Here is a 16,096-nt window from a genome sequence, read left to right as displayed (position 1 = left end):
AGAATTTTCATTCTAACCAGATTGCGCAAACAAGTGCTAAGAATGTGAATGTGGAAACTTAAAGTATAAAAAACAGACGATAACATGTTTTCAATCTTTAGTTTTTGTAAAAGTCTGACTGCAGGTTAGCTTAAAGGCTCAGTGTGTAGAATATGGGACATCTAGTGGTGAAGTTTCATGCTGCAGTTGAATACCCCTCACCTCGCCCTCCCCTTCCAAACATGAGTGAGAACTTGTGGTAGCCTCAGTTTTCATAAAAAGTCAAAAGCTTTAGTTTGTTCAGTTTGGGCTACTGTGAAAAAACATGGCAGCCTCTGTAGAGAGGACCCACTCCTGATGCAAATATAAAGTATTTCAATATAAAGGGATGATTCTAGTGTAAAGAAAACAACAATTCGAACAATTCAGATCAAACACACTAGTGAAAATATTACTTGAATTATTTCATATTCAATTTCTGCCGATAGATCCTTTCACCTTAATCTTGCACTGAACCTTTAAGTCAGCACATACAGCATGTGTATTATACTGCACACAGACCAGTGGCATGGAGTCAGAATGTGATGACCTCAGACTGTGACTTTGATAGTAATGACTCATCACCTCACTTGGGCTGAAAGCTCAAAGATTAATACTAACACAATGAAATCACTTAGGAAAGGTTTAGCAGGTATAGTATTGACCATGCTCACCGTGATGATATAGTGTTATAGTTTGCTAGCATAGCACTGAAGGGATTTAATTATTTTTGCAGGCATCATGAACCAAAGTATCAATAAAAGTAGCTTTGACCTGTCGATGATGTGAAAAAAAAAGTCATTAGAATATTAATCTTGACTGTCCATCCAATTGCTGTTGGTCATATGTTGATTTGGGACCTGAGAACAGACTGAAGGAAAAGGAGTACAGCTAATGACACAGGTCCACCGTCTGACAGCAGCCTATCGCGCTGCACTAACAGACCAACAGACAAACAACAGATGATACCTCAGATGATCTCATTAAATCGGTGACTATTTGATCTCTTACAGTCACAAGTTTGTTGCCAAAAGGCCAAATGAAGCATGGCTGTTGTCTGATGATCTGTGCTCCCTGCACTCCAAATACTAAGTGTGAAAGGGGCACCACTCTAAATTACTGGAACTTTGCAAATGGTATTTTTATAGTTAAATAAGACCAACAAAGTGACCAGTGTTGTCTGATGATCTCGCTGTAATCAGTGTTTCTCCCACTTCAACTTTCATTCAGATCATATCAATAATTTCACTTTATCTGCTGAATAGTTGTGAATCAGGAGTGTGTGCTGAAGTCAACTTCAGTGTCATCAGATGTTTCTTCAGTGTGTCAGATACAAGTTCAGTTAATATTCCATATGTTCAGCTGTTCATCTCATTTTCAGTTAATTGGTAAAGATTATTAATGTTAACTACATTTTAACCCTGAAGCTCAAAACTGTACACATCCCATCTTCAAGGTTTTATTATTTCTGGTTTTCTGTTACAATGTTGAATTCAAACTAGATTCAATGAAAACATGATCATTTTCTTTTATGAATTTTATAAAATATATTCAAAAATAATAAATCTAGATTTTTTTTAAGTCCTCATTGTTAGTGTCAATTCACAACTGTGGCTTACTTTCAAAATAGTGACTTTGTCCCACACGCAGAACACATTGTCTGATGTTTTTATAAATTATTTATCTATTTACCATTGTCTGACTACTCAATGCTAACAGTTAACTTGTGTCTTCTCCTGTTTTAGGGTGCAGCTCTTACAGAGATGGCTGTGTTACTGTGCTGCGACAGGACACTTCTGTTGGCTGTGGTCGTTTGTTTTCTGCCTCGCATCACTTCCTCCCTCAATTTGGAGGATCCCAATGTCTGCAGCCACTGGGAGAGGTCTGTCACAATGCTACTGTCTCAATGTCATTTTCTGTCTAAAAGCTCTTTGACATCACATTTCCATCAATTTCTGTTACCGGGGTAACTGATTCCGCAGGCCACACAACTGGCGGAGCAGATCAGGCCATATGAGCGAACCACAGGTTGCATTCAGAGCGACCATAGGCCTGTGTGAAAAAACACAGCACTCGTCGTTACTGTAATGTAACCAGTCCATCAGTGCAGCAGGGCTGTTTATTCAGGGGGCTCTGAAAACTACAATGCAGGTCGTCAAGCTCGACATTTGCTGAAGCACAATGCGCTATCTTTAAGTAAAGTGTGGTGGACAATCACATTTAATACATGTACATGTACTGGTCCATTCCAGGTTGATTTCTTTTTAATGTGAGCTCTTAATTTCTGCTGTTTACTTTGCAAATAACACAAGTTGGTTGAAAACTTGACAGATTCGTAAAACTTTGTCTTTAAGAGCTTCACACACTATTAAAACTTGCAACTGGAATCACTAATAGGTTCAGTGTGTAAGATTTAGGTAGAAGGGAACTATTTCATGTAGAATAATCCTTGTGAATTGTAGTTTTCTTTACCCCAGAAAAGGCCCTTTATATTTGAATACTTGAGGCCGCCATGTTTGTTACATTAGTCCAGACTGGACAAACTAAACACCTTTTGAGTTTTTATGACAACTGAAGCTACCACAGATTCTTTTTCATGTTTGAAACGAGAGGGTGAGGTGAGGGGTGTTCAGCTGTAACATGCAACTTCAGCACTAGATATCACAAAATTCTATACACTGTACCTTCAAACAATACACTGTCACTACGACAGGCGCTTGTTTTAGCACAGGGCTGTATTCAGTCTGAATCCCTGCTGAAGATGAAGTCAGGAACTAGCATAGCTCAACATAATAGGAAACCAGCTGGCTCTGTGAAAGCCTCAAAATACTCCAACATTTAAACCCCTTTCACAGTGGATGGCAATCCACTAACATCTGGCTTTAGTTTTCAATGTCAGAGGGTACAATTCACTTCATTGTCTAATGTTTAATGCAGCAGTCACTGGTATTTATCAGCTCCAGCCCCAGTTGGCAGAGATGGAAACATGACACTCAGGTGGACACACTAATTTTCACCCTCTTTTCCTGGCACGATACGAAGCCTCATGGAGGCAAGGTAGGATTGTTGCCTCCTCCTGTGGGAACTTTGCCACTTCTGCTGTCTGTAAATTCAACCGATCAGTCGTTCATTCAGTGCTTAAATGAAGACTGAGCTAAAAGACATGGAAAAGCAGCAAAGTTACTGTTATACTGGGAAAGAAAGTTAATGAATCTCACTCATTTACACACTGTCTCTGATTTGTTTAAACAAGTATTAAACAAAGTGTTAATTCAGTAAATGTACACCCTGGTGTTAGACTAACCTCAGTTTGTCAAAGACATGACTCGTTTTTTTTCCAAATAAAAGTGTTAAAAAGGTGAAGTGAGGCACTTGACAAACTTTCAAATTAAAAAGAAGCTTGGAAATCCATTAAGTGAAATGTAAAAGAACAAAGGTAGAAGCAGATTTCCCAGCTAGATTATCTTTCAGCAGCTAATCTGAGGAAACAGCTGCGGACGCAGTCAAAGCGCTCTTCTGTTGTTATTGTCCCGAAGACTGACGGCAGAGAAAGATTCAGAGAGAGACAAGAGAGGGACAGAGGACTGCTAAGACCTACAGTGTTGATGATAATGATGTGGCTTCATAGGAAACTCTCACACCCGGTTTTAATATCCATCTCTACTGATTTGATCATAAGTGGTGAGCCAGGTGTCATTTCATATATATATAAATATATATATATACTGTATATATATATACAAATTTAAGCATGTGCATCATATTGACTTTACAGATGAGAGAGAGAGAGATTTTACTCATTTCAAATAGTTAAAGACATTTAAATACAATATCAATATCAATGGTAGTGGCCATAAATAAATGTCCCTATGGGAAACAGAAAGATATTTACACCAGCTCTGATCAGGGTCTCAGGAAAGTAAACAGACTTGCTGTTCCTTCAATGAACGATGGTCATTTTTGAAAATGTTATGTCAGTCAGAGAAATCAGAAAGATATGCTTATCGATACAGTAACTATACAGTAGAATATAGTAAAACGTTATGAGAAAAGTACTGTGAATCAAAGTGAAAAAAAGTTAGTTAGAGAAGGCTGAGAAGAACAGATATATGATACGCTATTCTTCCTTAAATAATAAGGAAGAAAAACATCCCAACAGTGACTATTGTTGAGAAAGGTAAATGTGAATGAGTGGTGAACATCAGTTAGCAGTCAGTGCAGGTCATTGAACGTGGCTCATGTGAGGGGGTGAAGTTAGACTGGGTTTATCATAATTAAACGGTCTGCTGAGATTTGATGTGGTGAAGCTCGGCCTTAGAGGAAAATATTGGTTGGCTCAGTATTGGTTGGGGCCAAGGTTGGTTTTGAGTCTGACTTGACTCTTACTTTTATGTAATAATGGTTGATCAGGTTTTTGGGGTGTAGAAAATGTGTCGGTGACAATCCTTAATACATGATGTTCAGTGTTGCTTCCTATCATTTCTGAAGTGTTTTGGCAGATTTAATAAACTATGTGAAGACAACACTTTTCATGCTTTGTCACAAAGGATAAAGTAAATACATCCATAAATCTTGTCTTGTCTGAACGACCACATTCAAGTGCTTAACACTACAGTTATAAGTCACTCACACACTCATACAGAGCCTCCTACCACACAAACTCTCTGGGGTGGCTGTGGCCTGCGTGTGAATGAGTAAATGTAAAACTGTAAAGCACTTTGTGTGGTCATCAAGACTAGATAAGCATTATATAAATACAGACCATTTACCAAATACAAACAATCAAGTGATCAAACCACTGACCATCTGACACACACACACACACACACACACACACACACACACACACACACGCACAGACACACACACTGATGTTTCTCTCTTCTCTTCCTGTGGTTTCAGTTACTCAGTGACGGTGCAGGAGTCGTACGCCCACCCTTTTGACCAGATTTATTACACCAGCTGCACCGACATCCTAAACTGGTTCAAGTGCACCAGACACAGGTAAGGACGACATCACTGAGGCCTGAAGCAACAGTGTGTAGTGGAGAGAATGGTGTTTTTTATAGGATCATACCACTGTACTATAGCAGCGCACTTTCCCCATCTGTCAACCATTTTACAAACCTTATCACAATGTTTTCACCACCCGTCCACTTGAGACTTGTTTGACTCTGCAAAACCATCACAGTGATATTTTAGTTTTGTCAAGCTTATGTTATTGATAGACCAATCAGTCTACATTCATAAGTACATAACCATACAGTGAGAACAAACCAAAGTAAAAGACTGTTCAGTTTCAACTGATAAAACTGTAGTTTGGTAGAAATTCTCATCACACAAGTCCATTTATTCTGGGGCTTATGTAGTAGAGTATGTTGCAGCCACTGCACATGCTATATTGTGCCATGTGACAAGTAGCATGGTCCTGAGCTTAGCTTAAAATATGATCACAACCACTATCAACTGCCATTGCAACTATATTTGTATGTAATGTCATCAGTTGCAGCGCTGACATTCAGTCAGACAACTATTAAATACCCTGCATGTGTTCAGACTCTACATGTACATGCTGAACACTCCGTCAACTCCACTTGAAGAATCAAATGAAGTCTAATAAAACATGTCATCCATACATTCTGCTCTCACAAAGATAATAATGTGTACTCTTCAATTATTTAATTAGAATCTGATCTTTATTTATGGTTTTGTACTTATGTACTTTTGTACCCATATTGAGAATTTGTATAATTTCAGTAATGCGCCCCAGTTAAAACGACAACATCAGTAATAAACATGTGGTTTAATACTAGATTTTAATCAGTTATGTAACCAGGTGGATTATGTTCAAATGTTTTAAGTAGATGGGGTGATAAACACTGCAGAAACAAATTATTCACACATTATTCAAGCAAGGTAAGAAGCCACTGTTAATTATTAACTATATTCAGTTTTCTTTTACAGCTTTAGAGGTGCTCTTTATTAAATGCACTTGCTTAGTTATGCATGATTTAGTTAAATAATACAGATCTCATCAATTAATCAAATTATATTTGTAGAGCCCATATTCACAAATCACAATTTATCTCACACAACCTTACAGGATGTGACATCCTCTGCCCTTCAGACTCATAGAGAGCCACTTGTGAGGAAGGACTGAAGTGAAATAGATGCTGGGTGTAGTGTCAAGTTTCAAGTCCAAGTTATCATCTTTGTGGGAGAGGAAGTACCTAATTTTTGCAATGTTATGACGTTGAAAAAAGGCAGTCCGTGAATTTTTTTATAAATGTGAATCAAAGGTTTAAGTCTGGATCAAGATAACTCCTAGATTCTGCTAAGTTTCTCCTGGTTTCATAGATAAGTATAACTGGGTATTGTCTGCATAGCAATAAACATCTCCTGATAATGTTCCCTAATGGAGGCTGATATGAGGTTAATAAAACTGGTCCCAACACAGAATCCTTGGGAAACCTGTGATTATTTTAAGTGTGCACAGATGACTAATTCAAGATACAGTCAAAAGATGGATGACACTTGGTTCCATGAATAGACTTTTCACTCTGCATTTGAAATGAACATCAAATAAGCAACACTGTGTGTATGCAGGTTCTTTTACTGAGTGTGTGACCCTGTGTGTCTCTGTGCAGGGTGAGCTATCGTACAGCATATCGCAGAGGAGAGAAAACCATGTACCGGAGAAAATCCCAATGCTGCCCAGGTTTTTATGAGAATGGAGAGATCTGTGCCCGTGAGTAATTCTCTCTGTCTCTCTCTCTCTCTCTCTTTTAAGACCATATAAAAATTGTATTTTGCTAATCTTTGTTATCATCATAAATATATGGGAGCAATATTCATTATGGTTAAGAAACATTTGTTTTTTAGCACCTGGACTATTCAAAAATGCCAGAAAAGATACCCAGCAAAACTAATAAATGAGGTAATTATAAAAGGACTGTAGTTTTGATGAATTGAGTCATTTTGAGATACGTGACAGATTCAAAGACAGAAACCTGAATGAATGAGTAGAGTAATACAACCAACTCACAATGCAGGTTTCTGAATGTGTTGATGAGAGTCATGACCTCCACAGTGACAACAGCTGAACACCAACACGAGTGCAGAGCTCGTTCTTAACCTGCCTGCTTGGAATGGGCTGTTCGCGTGTCCTGTGTTAAAGCTCTGGAGTTACTTCAGAATTATTCCTTGACATTAGTGAGTCCTCCTCAAATAGTTCTAAAATGTAGTGTCACTTTTTTACAGTAAGAGTGCTGGACATTGTGTGCAGTCTACCCTGCAGAGTGTTAGAGTTAGAGTTACAGTTAGAACATTTTGTGTTCATCATACCTGGTTTACCTTCAATGTTTTTCATAAAATGTTAATGTTATATTATTGTTAACATGTGTGGTTTATACATACGTTGAATGGTAAACTAAACTGGTTTTATTTTTAATACATTACATGCTGGCTAATTCAGAGGTCTGTTAAGCAACTGACACAATCTTTGTACCTAAGTTCCCAACTTTTCCAAATAAAAGCTCTTTAATTCAGCTTGATATGAAGCATTGCAGCAACAAAACACCATTGTGTTTTTACTTGGAAGACAAATTGCCAAACAGGATGTGTTTCTTTAAATGTTTTGGCCATGATGGAGATCAGCACCAGTGACACCCGTCAATGTATAATATCGTTATTGCTGGCAGGCCAGTTTTGGTCAGGTGCTAACCTCTGCTGTAGTTTATCCAAGGATGTTGTAGGAGACATGTTCAACTCCTTCTGCTCTGTTTGCCTGTTTATACTAAATTTAATTTGATATTGAACATATTGTTTTGAATTGCATCAACTGCAACTTGCAACACTGAACTTCCCTGGGCCCTTGACAATCTATGTGTCAAGTGTGAGGCAGATAAAGGGTTTTCAAAGTGTGTTTCACATACAGACAGTCAGGCAGACATTTGTGAAATCAGTAGGTATATTATGGATTATACAGCTGCTGGAAAAGACATGCAAGCCTCAGCTGAAAGACTGTTACTAGTCAGAAAAACAGACCCTGTGTCTTCTACATGTGTTGTTGTTACAGTGATTTCACGTCGTTGAGGCTACTGTGTAACCCCCCCTTTCGTCAGTAGCTAGCAGGCAGTGACAGGTGTGAAGTCACTGCGGCAAAAACAACAACTGTTGTTCAGCAGTCACAGTAAAAGAAAGAATTGTGTTAACACATTTCCTAAGTAGTTGGTGATAAAGGAAACTTTGATTCAAGCAGGGATGTGATATTTTGGCCCCGCAGGAGTTCAGAGGGGAATTTATTTTGGTGTGAAAAGACTGTTGTATGAGCAGCCATCACATGCTGCTCTGATAGACTCACTAAGCTCCTGGACAAAACACTGCAGCGAGGAGGATCTGCTCCATGGCATTTTCACAAGTAACTACATTAAGGTTGAGTTTAGTAGACTTTGTTTGGATAGAGTAGATTTGCTTGCTTTCCCTTTACATGTTAATCTGAAATATTTTTCTTAGAAAACTTTTTACGAACAAATGTAAGAAGATATTGGTGAATGAGGCCCAATGAAATGCTAGAAATGCAGCTGGTGACAAAAGCAACGTTATGATCCTTCTCCCTAACAGTGCTACTGTGTTTCTCATGTTAGAAATAAGTTAAAAAATCTAAATAAATCAGTGTAGTCGAATATCATTTATACATTGTATCATTTCAGTGTAATTTCTAAGTTGCACACAGTATATTTCAATATTAATAGTGTACTTGTTATAAACCTACGAAATTAACACCAACTCTGCACTTCCTTTCAACTCAATAGGGATCTTTAGCCTTTTTCAGCTCATTATTTTGGTTTTGCATTCCACAGCTGTAAATTTGGCTCCCAACAGGGTCGGTTGACTCTCAGAACTAGTTCTAAAGACATGCTGTCTGACCATATTGGGAATTAAACGTGTTTATAGTTGCTGTACTGGGAGGCAGAGTGGCAAGGCAGCTGGGATAAGCCAAATGGGACAATGGTGCATATTTTCAGTCTCTCCAGTAAAACATTCATAGTCTTGCACTTGTTTATACACACAACATCCCGGAGCACGAATCCTGCTTTAGAGATTTGAAGCACTTAGCACTGAAGATCTAAATATTGTTCTCAGAGATGGAGGAGACCAAACCACAGTGTAAAGGAGAGTAAACATTACACTTACGTAGATTCATCAGGCGGACACAGAAACCTCTCTCATCCAGCTGTTTTCTTATGTGAAACACTTAAGTAAGTCAAGGAATTTACTGTTATTTGCATTTGCATACAATGAAATGCTGTTTACAGTAATACAGCAAACTGTTACACACACACAATGAAACCAGTGCACATCAACACAATAATAAAAAACATAAACAAATAGATTTAAATAATTAGAAGAGCGAGTACAGTGGGTTGAGTAGTTTGTTTTTAGTGATGTTGAGTATTCAAGCAAAACAGCCTTTTTTTGGTATGCAGTCTTCCCAGACCAGTCTAAAGACTGATCACTTGTTTGTTGCCATATACATGAAGTTTAATTTACTGATATATCAAGTGTGCAGTTATCATCTTGTCCTCATGTGGTCAAGTGTCAAGAACGAAAAAAAGAATGATTAAAGCCAATGTAAAATCAGTGTTTCCACCAGTTTAACTTTGAATGTGATCCTCCTCAAATATGCTATTTTGATTAATGAAAAACAAAACTTTTGGAAGCATGACAACATTTTGATTGAAAATCTGTTTATATCAGCTCTTTATGAAACATGTGGCTATCATTTCCAGCCTACTTGTAAACAACGTGCTCCAAGTTCTTATATTTATGACATAAATCATTAATACTCAGAAGGGAGAATAAATTATGGTTTTGTTTACTGACTAATTCTTATGCAGATAACTTTTCAAAGTCTTTGTTATTGTACTGATGACTGGCCTGTCTTCCTGTCTCCTCCTTGTCCAGCTTATTGTGCAGAGAGCTGTGTTCATGGCCGCTGTATGGCCCCCAACACCTGCCAGTGTGAACCGGGCTGGGGGGGCTCCAACTGCTCCAGTGGTAAGTCCTCCAGCTGCTGCTGTCTGTGAGCAGTCAAGTCTTTGTGTGTGTGACTCTGTTTTTTTGTGAAAGCACTCTGAACACACAGGAGAAAAAACAGACAGTTGTATCATCTTACTGACTGTTACACTGTACCATACCATACCAACACAGAACAGGAGCGAAACACTTTGCTCTCATGGCGTTTTTTTTCTTTTGCCTCAGACTTAAACAAAGATCTGAAAACTATCGACATTTCAAAGACAGATTGGGACGATTGTTATCGTGAACTCTTTCGGTTTGTGCTTGCTTCACTGTGGTCTGGCTAAGCTCAAAACGCCCTCATTTGAGGCTGATATTACTTTTCAATTGAATTAGTCTGCACAGAAGCTCATTTACAGTTCTGTCTCTCAGACATCTACATGGTCCATAACGCCCACACACAGTCGGTGCGGCCGTCAGCTGCAGTTTTCTCTTATGGCCAGCTGCAAGAAGCTCCTTCATTTCCATAGTCGCTTTGCATTTTGGGACATGAGAGTAGACGTGGCGTCTTGTATGCAGTTGAACACAACTATTACACCTTGTTCATGTGGCTTTGCAGCAAAGTACCTCTTGGTATTGTTGATTGCTTAGAGTACTTAACAGACTATATGAATGCTGTGGGAATGCTCACAAATAAAAATAAAATGATGTTTGTACTGTTGACAACAGTTGACAGCAGTTGACGGCTTCCCTCCATAATGCACAATGACAATGTGAAAAACATTTGTTTTTCATGGAAATCAAAACTCAAATCTCTCATTGGCAAACGTATTCGGACCATTTGTTGTAGCTTTAAATTGTAAGTATGCTCTAGTGATCCTTGAGATCTCAGCAGCTCCTCATAAATCAGCAGTGTTCAGCAAGTTCACACTTAAACAGCCTTCAGTTCATAAAGATTAAAATGACCTAGTTCATGTTTATAGTTCATAAGTTCATAAGTTGACAGTCCCCAAAGTGAACAATTTCATGCTCATATCCTCCATTTTATTAACCTATTGAAACCCACTAGGCCACCGGTGACAAGCAGACACTGACGAGGTAGCATATGAAATGAAGTTCTGTCAACATGGACCTGCTGTATCTTATTGGAATGAGTAGAAGGTCGACTAAACACACATAACAACCATTTCACCTGAACATAACACAATTTCAAAAGCAACCAAACCAGCATTGTCTATACATGTTCACACAGCAGATACTGCAGGTGTCATATGAAAACCCAGACTCGTTCAAGGTACAAAAAGATGTAGCATTGTTCAGTCCTGCAAGAGTGAACGATGCTCACATTCACGTTCAGCAGTTTCAAACTTGTCCCATTGGGACTTTGATACTTCTCAGCACTGATGTTCCTGTATTCTATTGTAGCGGATATGCCTCTCAGCGTTTGCTATCTTACACCCTGTTACTTTGTGTGATGTGGTCGACCACAGCCTTCTCTGGATCCGGTGTTTAGGGCCTGTACTTTTCATTGCTCTTATTCTCAGGCTGCTGGACTTGAGATGAGGAGTTTTCAGGAGGCATGAGGAGTCTTGACATTAGCTGCAGGTCATCAGTTGTGTTCTGGTTCAGTTGCTGATCAGTTGTTTTTCTTGTGATGTCACCTTCTCCCACATGTCGTTTCAGTATTGCTCGGACTCAGTTCTGGCCGGATGGTTTCCTTCTATCTAGGTTTTCTTTCTCAGCTACTGTGTGTCTTGTTCCAGTAGCTTGTCCCAACAACTCACTCAAGCCTGCCCTGAGCAAGAGATGAACCTCCCTGATCTGCTGTTTCAAAAGCATTGCCAGATTTAGCCCTATAATCATTCAATAACAGCTGCTACTAGTATGATGAGATCTGATTTAGAGACAAAATGATCAAAAGCAGCAACCAGGACTGATTTTTATGAAAATAATATGTAATATTAAGTATGATATATATTGTGTGTTGGTCTGACTGTAGCTGACTTGATCTGCTGACGGCTGCAAGGGTGGAGTAAAAAAATATAGGTCAGATACTTTCTACTTCTCGTAGCATCAGTGAGCCGAGAACAACAGCTGATCTCGCAGTGTTTGCTTTTTTTCAATGAAACAGATGAACAATGGCGTTGACTTAGAACTTTGTGTCAGCTGAACATTAAAACTGTAGTGTACAGTGACCATGTGTAAACACAGAGACTAACAAAGATGAAAAAAATCAGGCACACATGAAATACCTTCACAGAAACCTCCAGAAACACACCGACCAGTGGCTATATATATTCAGTGAATATTATATGTTCACACAATTATATATTATATATTTATATGTTTTTTTTAAATTATGAGATAAGATGTAGATAGTGTTCCTGTTTGGACATTTTTAAGATAAATATTTATGGGTATACATAGCAGAAAACACACCTGAATTCTCAGTATAAAACCCTTCTTCTCTTCATGGTTTATTGACAGTTGGCAAAGGAATTGATGCATTACCACCACCAGCCTGTATAGAGTGTGGACTATGTAAGCTTCAGTTTTCAGACCTGTTGAAATGTTGGCAGTTGCAGAGGCAGTTCTGAAGTGGCTCTGCCTCAGCACCCGCACTGTCCTGCTGAAAGAAGTATTTATGGATACCATGGTTTCCTGAAAGTGTAAAACCCAACTATTTGCAGAGGTTCTATGTTCTAGTGTTTTCCCCTGTACAGAAACATCCCATTGCTGATCATATGCTCAACATCATGTCATCAGTTTGTGTTTAGTGGTAGTAAGTTATTTTGTTGACATCAAACTTGCAGACAGTGTTTGTGGGAGGTTATTTTTGTTTCTACTTATGAGCCTGTGAATCTCCCCTCCATGCATGTCTATAAGCTGATATGCATGAGGAGCCCACAGGGTGTGCCCCTGCTGTCTTCAGTTTCAGCCTGTAATAAAGAAGCTTATTGTTGTATATTGGCCCCAGGGCTCTCCTGGGCCCCACTAAACCCAGCCAGTCTGTCTGCTCTCACACACGTCTCAAAAGATATCTCTTGTCATGGAACTGAAAGAATGAATGAATGACTTGCAAAAATAAGGCTAAATTGTAGAAATTAGCAACAAGCAAAACTGGTTGCTAAAAGTTTGGATAAGAAGAAATTAAAGTTGGTCAGAAAGAGACAACGGATGAGAAGACAAGAAAAAAAAGATTCTCACTTTATATTTTTTCAAGATTTTCCAAGCGATGCAAGTCAGATATCTGTTAAATTGAACTCTAAAACAACCAGAATCATCCTGTTGCACCTATTTACTCTGCTATTCTAAAGCAGCCAGCATATTCAAATCCCTAAACCAAGGCTGGATGTTCCCCAGCCCTGCTCCAGGTCATGTCCTGCTGTGTGCTCACATAGATATCTGACAAGAAGCTCTGCAGACACCACTCATGGCTGGAAGACTACTCATCTTATAGTTTGATTTACATGGGTTATACATGTATTGTGTTAAGGACGTTAGAGTTCATTCGAATCTAATGTTGCTTTGCAATGACACAAGAAAATCATAATCAATGAATTAAACTGTGCTACAATACCTACTTCACTGGGGTAAAGGCATTAATGTTGTATTTATAAAGCTCATGTATTTTCCCAAAACAGATGGCCAATGTTTGAAACTTTTATTAAACATTACTCAAAAAGGAGGAAAACATTGCAGTGACCATGATTTTCCAAGCTTTGGGAAAGAAAATACACACAGTATTTTGGACAGCCAGTCAGTAGGACACCCTGGTGTGTCTCCGATTAACTTCTCATATGGTGACCAAGACCATGTTGCTGCAGTAACCAAACCCTCATATACTTCTCAGTATATCAACCATGTACACAGCATCACATCATCTTGTCTGTTTTCTAATGTAACTACTGTAACTATAGTAACTACTGATGTGTGACTCTGGGTTGGCCAGCACACCCAGTCAGTCCATAAATCCCAGGCTGATGCCTGGCTCTGTCTACTGCTCTGCTCAGACCTGGTACAAAGCTGATCACAGGTGGACAGCTCACTACGTGTGTGAATGGATCTAAGACACATTTGGAAGTGGTTATTAAGTGAACATTAATTTGTCCTGGACCACATTGGAGGACTCGACCCAGCCAACATTCTCTGACCCATTACAGATTTATAATAAAATATAATAAATAAGTAAAATAGTATTTCTTTATTGGACTACCAAAATGGTTGTGCAATGATTTACTCAGCTCTCTCTCTCTTCCCCCTTATCTCTCTGACATGGGTATTTGGATTTAGAGTGAGGAAGTGTGATCTGATCACGAGTGGACACTCCACGCATGGAGACTCATTCTGCTGCCAGGTGAGAACTGATCTCAGAGCTCTCCTCTGGTGATCAGATCTCTTAGGACAGGTATCTATAGCAAGCGTGAACAAGGTCTATCAGTGTGTGATAAAGAGGCTGAGATGTGTCATGCTGATCATGACCTGTTGGGGATGTTCTCATTCCACTATGAGAGAACAGGTTCACAGGCTCTGAACCTTTAGTTATATAATATTCGTGGTATTTTGTTTCTTTAGGTGAGAAGAACATGTTTCTACACTAAATGGTTAATCTAGGGGAGACTGGTTTTGTGCGAACACATCTCTGTGATAAAGCAGCAAATATATTAGTTATCTTGACTCACATGAGTCACCAACAGCATTCAGCCACTGTTCATTCACGACCCCCTTCAGAAACTGAAGTCTAATTTCCAGATAATACTAAGATGCATTGACTGTGTTTTACGGGTCAGTGAGCTTCAACAATATGTCTGAGGATCAATTTGGGGAACAAGAGCAGGAAATGGCAGGAGGTTGTGTTCACTGGTGAGCAGGAATAATAGCAGGAGAAAACTGTGTGGTAGCAAATGACCTGAGGCACTGGAGCATGTGATTAAAAGTACACATGACAACAGCACAAGATGCTCAGGAGGCCTTAAGTTCAGCTGTGAGAATATACTGAGTAACAGCATGTACTGTATAGTCCTACAGTCCGTGTAGGATCCTCTTTTTGTGCGTTTTAGTCAATAAACCTACAGTACTTAACTTTCTGTCCTTTTATTAATATTATCACATTATTTGAGATTTAATTCAACTCAAGTCACTCAAATCTTCTCCAACACACCCACTTTATTTCCTGGAGCTTCAGGCTTCTTGGAGGCCATTCTTCGTCGTATTTAATGTCACCTGCATCTGCCAGCATCAGGTCCCCAGCTTCTCTCTCTCACCCCTCCTTCTCATATTCATATTTGATTGTATACAGAGTGTTGAAGTGAGATTCAATTATAAGGTGGCACTGGAGGCACGCTGTTTACTCTTGATCGGATCAACCCTGTCACATGTTAATTCTGCATCAACACTTGTATAATGATTTCTGATAAAGAGCTAAAACGTTTTTTTAATCACAAGAACGTATTAACGTTCCCCCTCTTACTTATAACTGAGTGTATAAACTCAAACATAGTGTATCTCAAATCAATAATGAGTTGAATCTTACATCACTATGACACGATCAGAGTGAGTTTTCGATTTTACAGAAACACATAAGACATTATACAAAACAGGATGAAAAGTTCTCACCATGAATAATCAATTGGTCTGGTGGAGTTCTTCAGAGATATGCCTCTTCTTCTCGGTTGTGTGTGTGTTAGTGGAAAGACAAAGAGTGACATTTAAATAAGAAAACTAATGAAAAGCATCTTGTGTTCTGTGTCTTCCACATATATAGACACTGTGCTATATATGTGTAAAGACGTTGCTGAATGGAGTGACCATTTTATTGTAATATGACGATAAAACTCTGGGTGATACACATTCCCCTTCAGCATGGGAAAGTGGAAGAATGCTACAGATGTTTTTTCTCACTGCGAATCCTCCGTATCAGTGTGAAAGGCGTTTTCTGTTCCCATGAGTGCACCATGCCTGGTAGACTGGGTAATCACTAGATAGATGGAAAAACATTCCGGCCCCAATCCCTCCTTAGTGAAGAGAGTGAGAGCTGAGCCAACCATCAGCAGCTCAA

At 38.9% G+C, this 16,096-nt stretch overlaps 1 protein-coding gene across 1 annotated transcript in view; it reads left to right on the top strand.

The window, feature by feature from the left end:
- Nucleotides 1-16,096, top strand: part of megf10 (multiple EGF-like-domains 10) — a 47,883-nt gene that overhangs the window by 8,859 nt on the left and 22,928 nt on the right. The window contains exons 2-5 of the mRNA XM_020081808.2: nucleotides 1,764-1,900; nucleotides 4,921-5,022; nucleotides 6,666-6,766; nucleotides 9,985-10,077. Coding sequence (XP_019937367.1) covers nucleotides 1,782-1,900; nucleotides 4,921-5,022; nucleotides 6,666-6,766; nucleotides 9,985-10,077 — 415 coding nt within the window. The 5' untranslated portion in view covers nucleotides 1,764-1,781. The remainder of the gene's footprint in view (nucleotides 1-1,763; nucleotides 1,901-4,920; nucleotides 5,023-6,665; nucleotides 6,767-9,984; nucleotides 10,078-16,096) is intronic.

This window comes from Paralichthys olivaceus, chromosome 18, assembly GCF_024713975.1.
Source record: "Paralichthys olivaceus isolate ysfri-2021 chromosome 18, ASM2471397v2, whole genome shotgun sequence".
Taxonomy (NCBI): domain Eukaryota; kingdom Metazoa; phylum Chordata; class Actinopteri; order Pleuronectiformes; family Paralichthyidae; genus Paralichthys; species Paralichthys olivaceus.
Note: the sequence above shows the minus strand (reverse complement) of the source record. Positions and strands in the feature narration are given on the sequence as shown.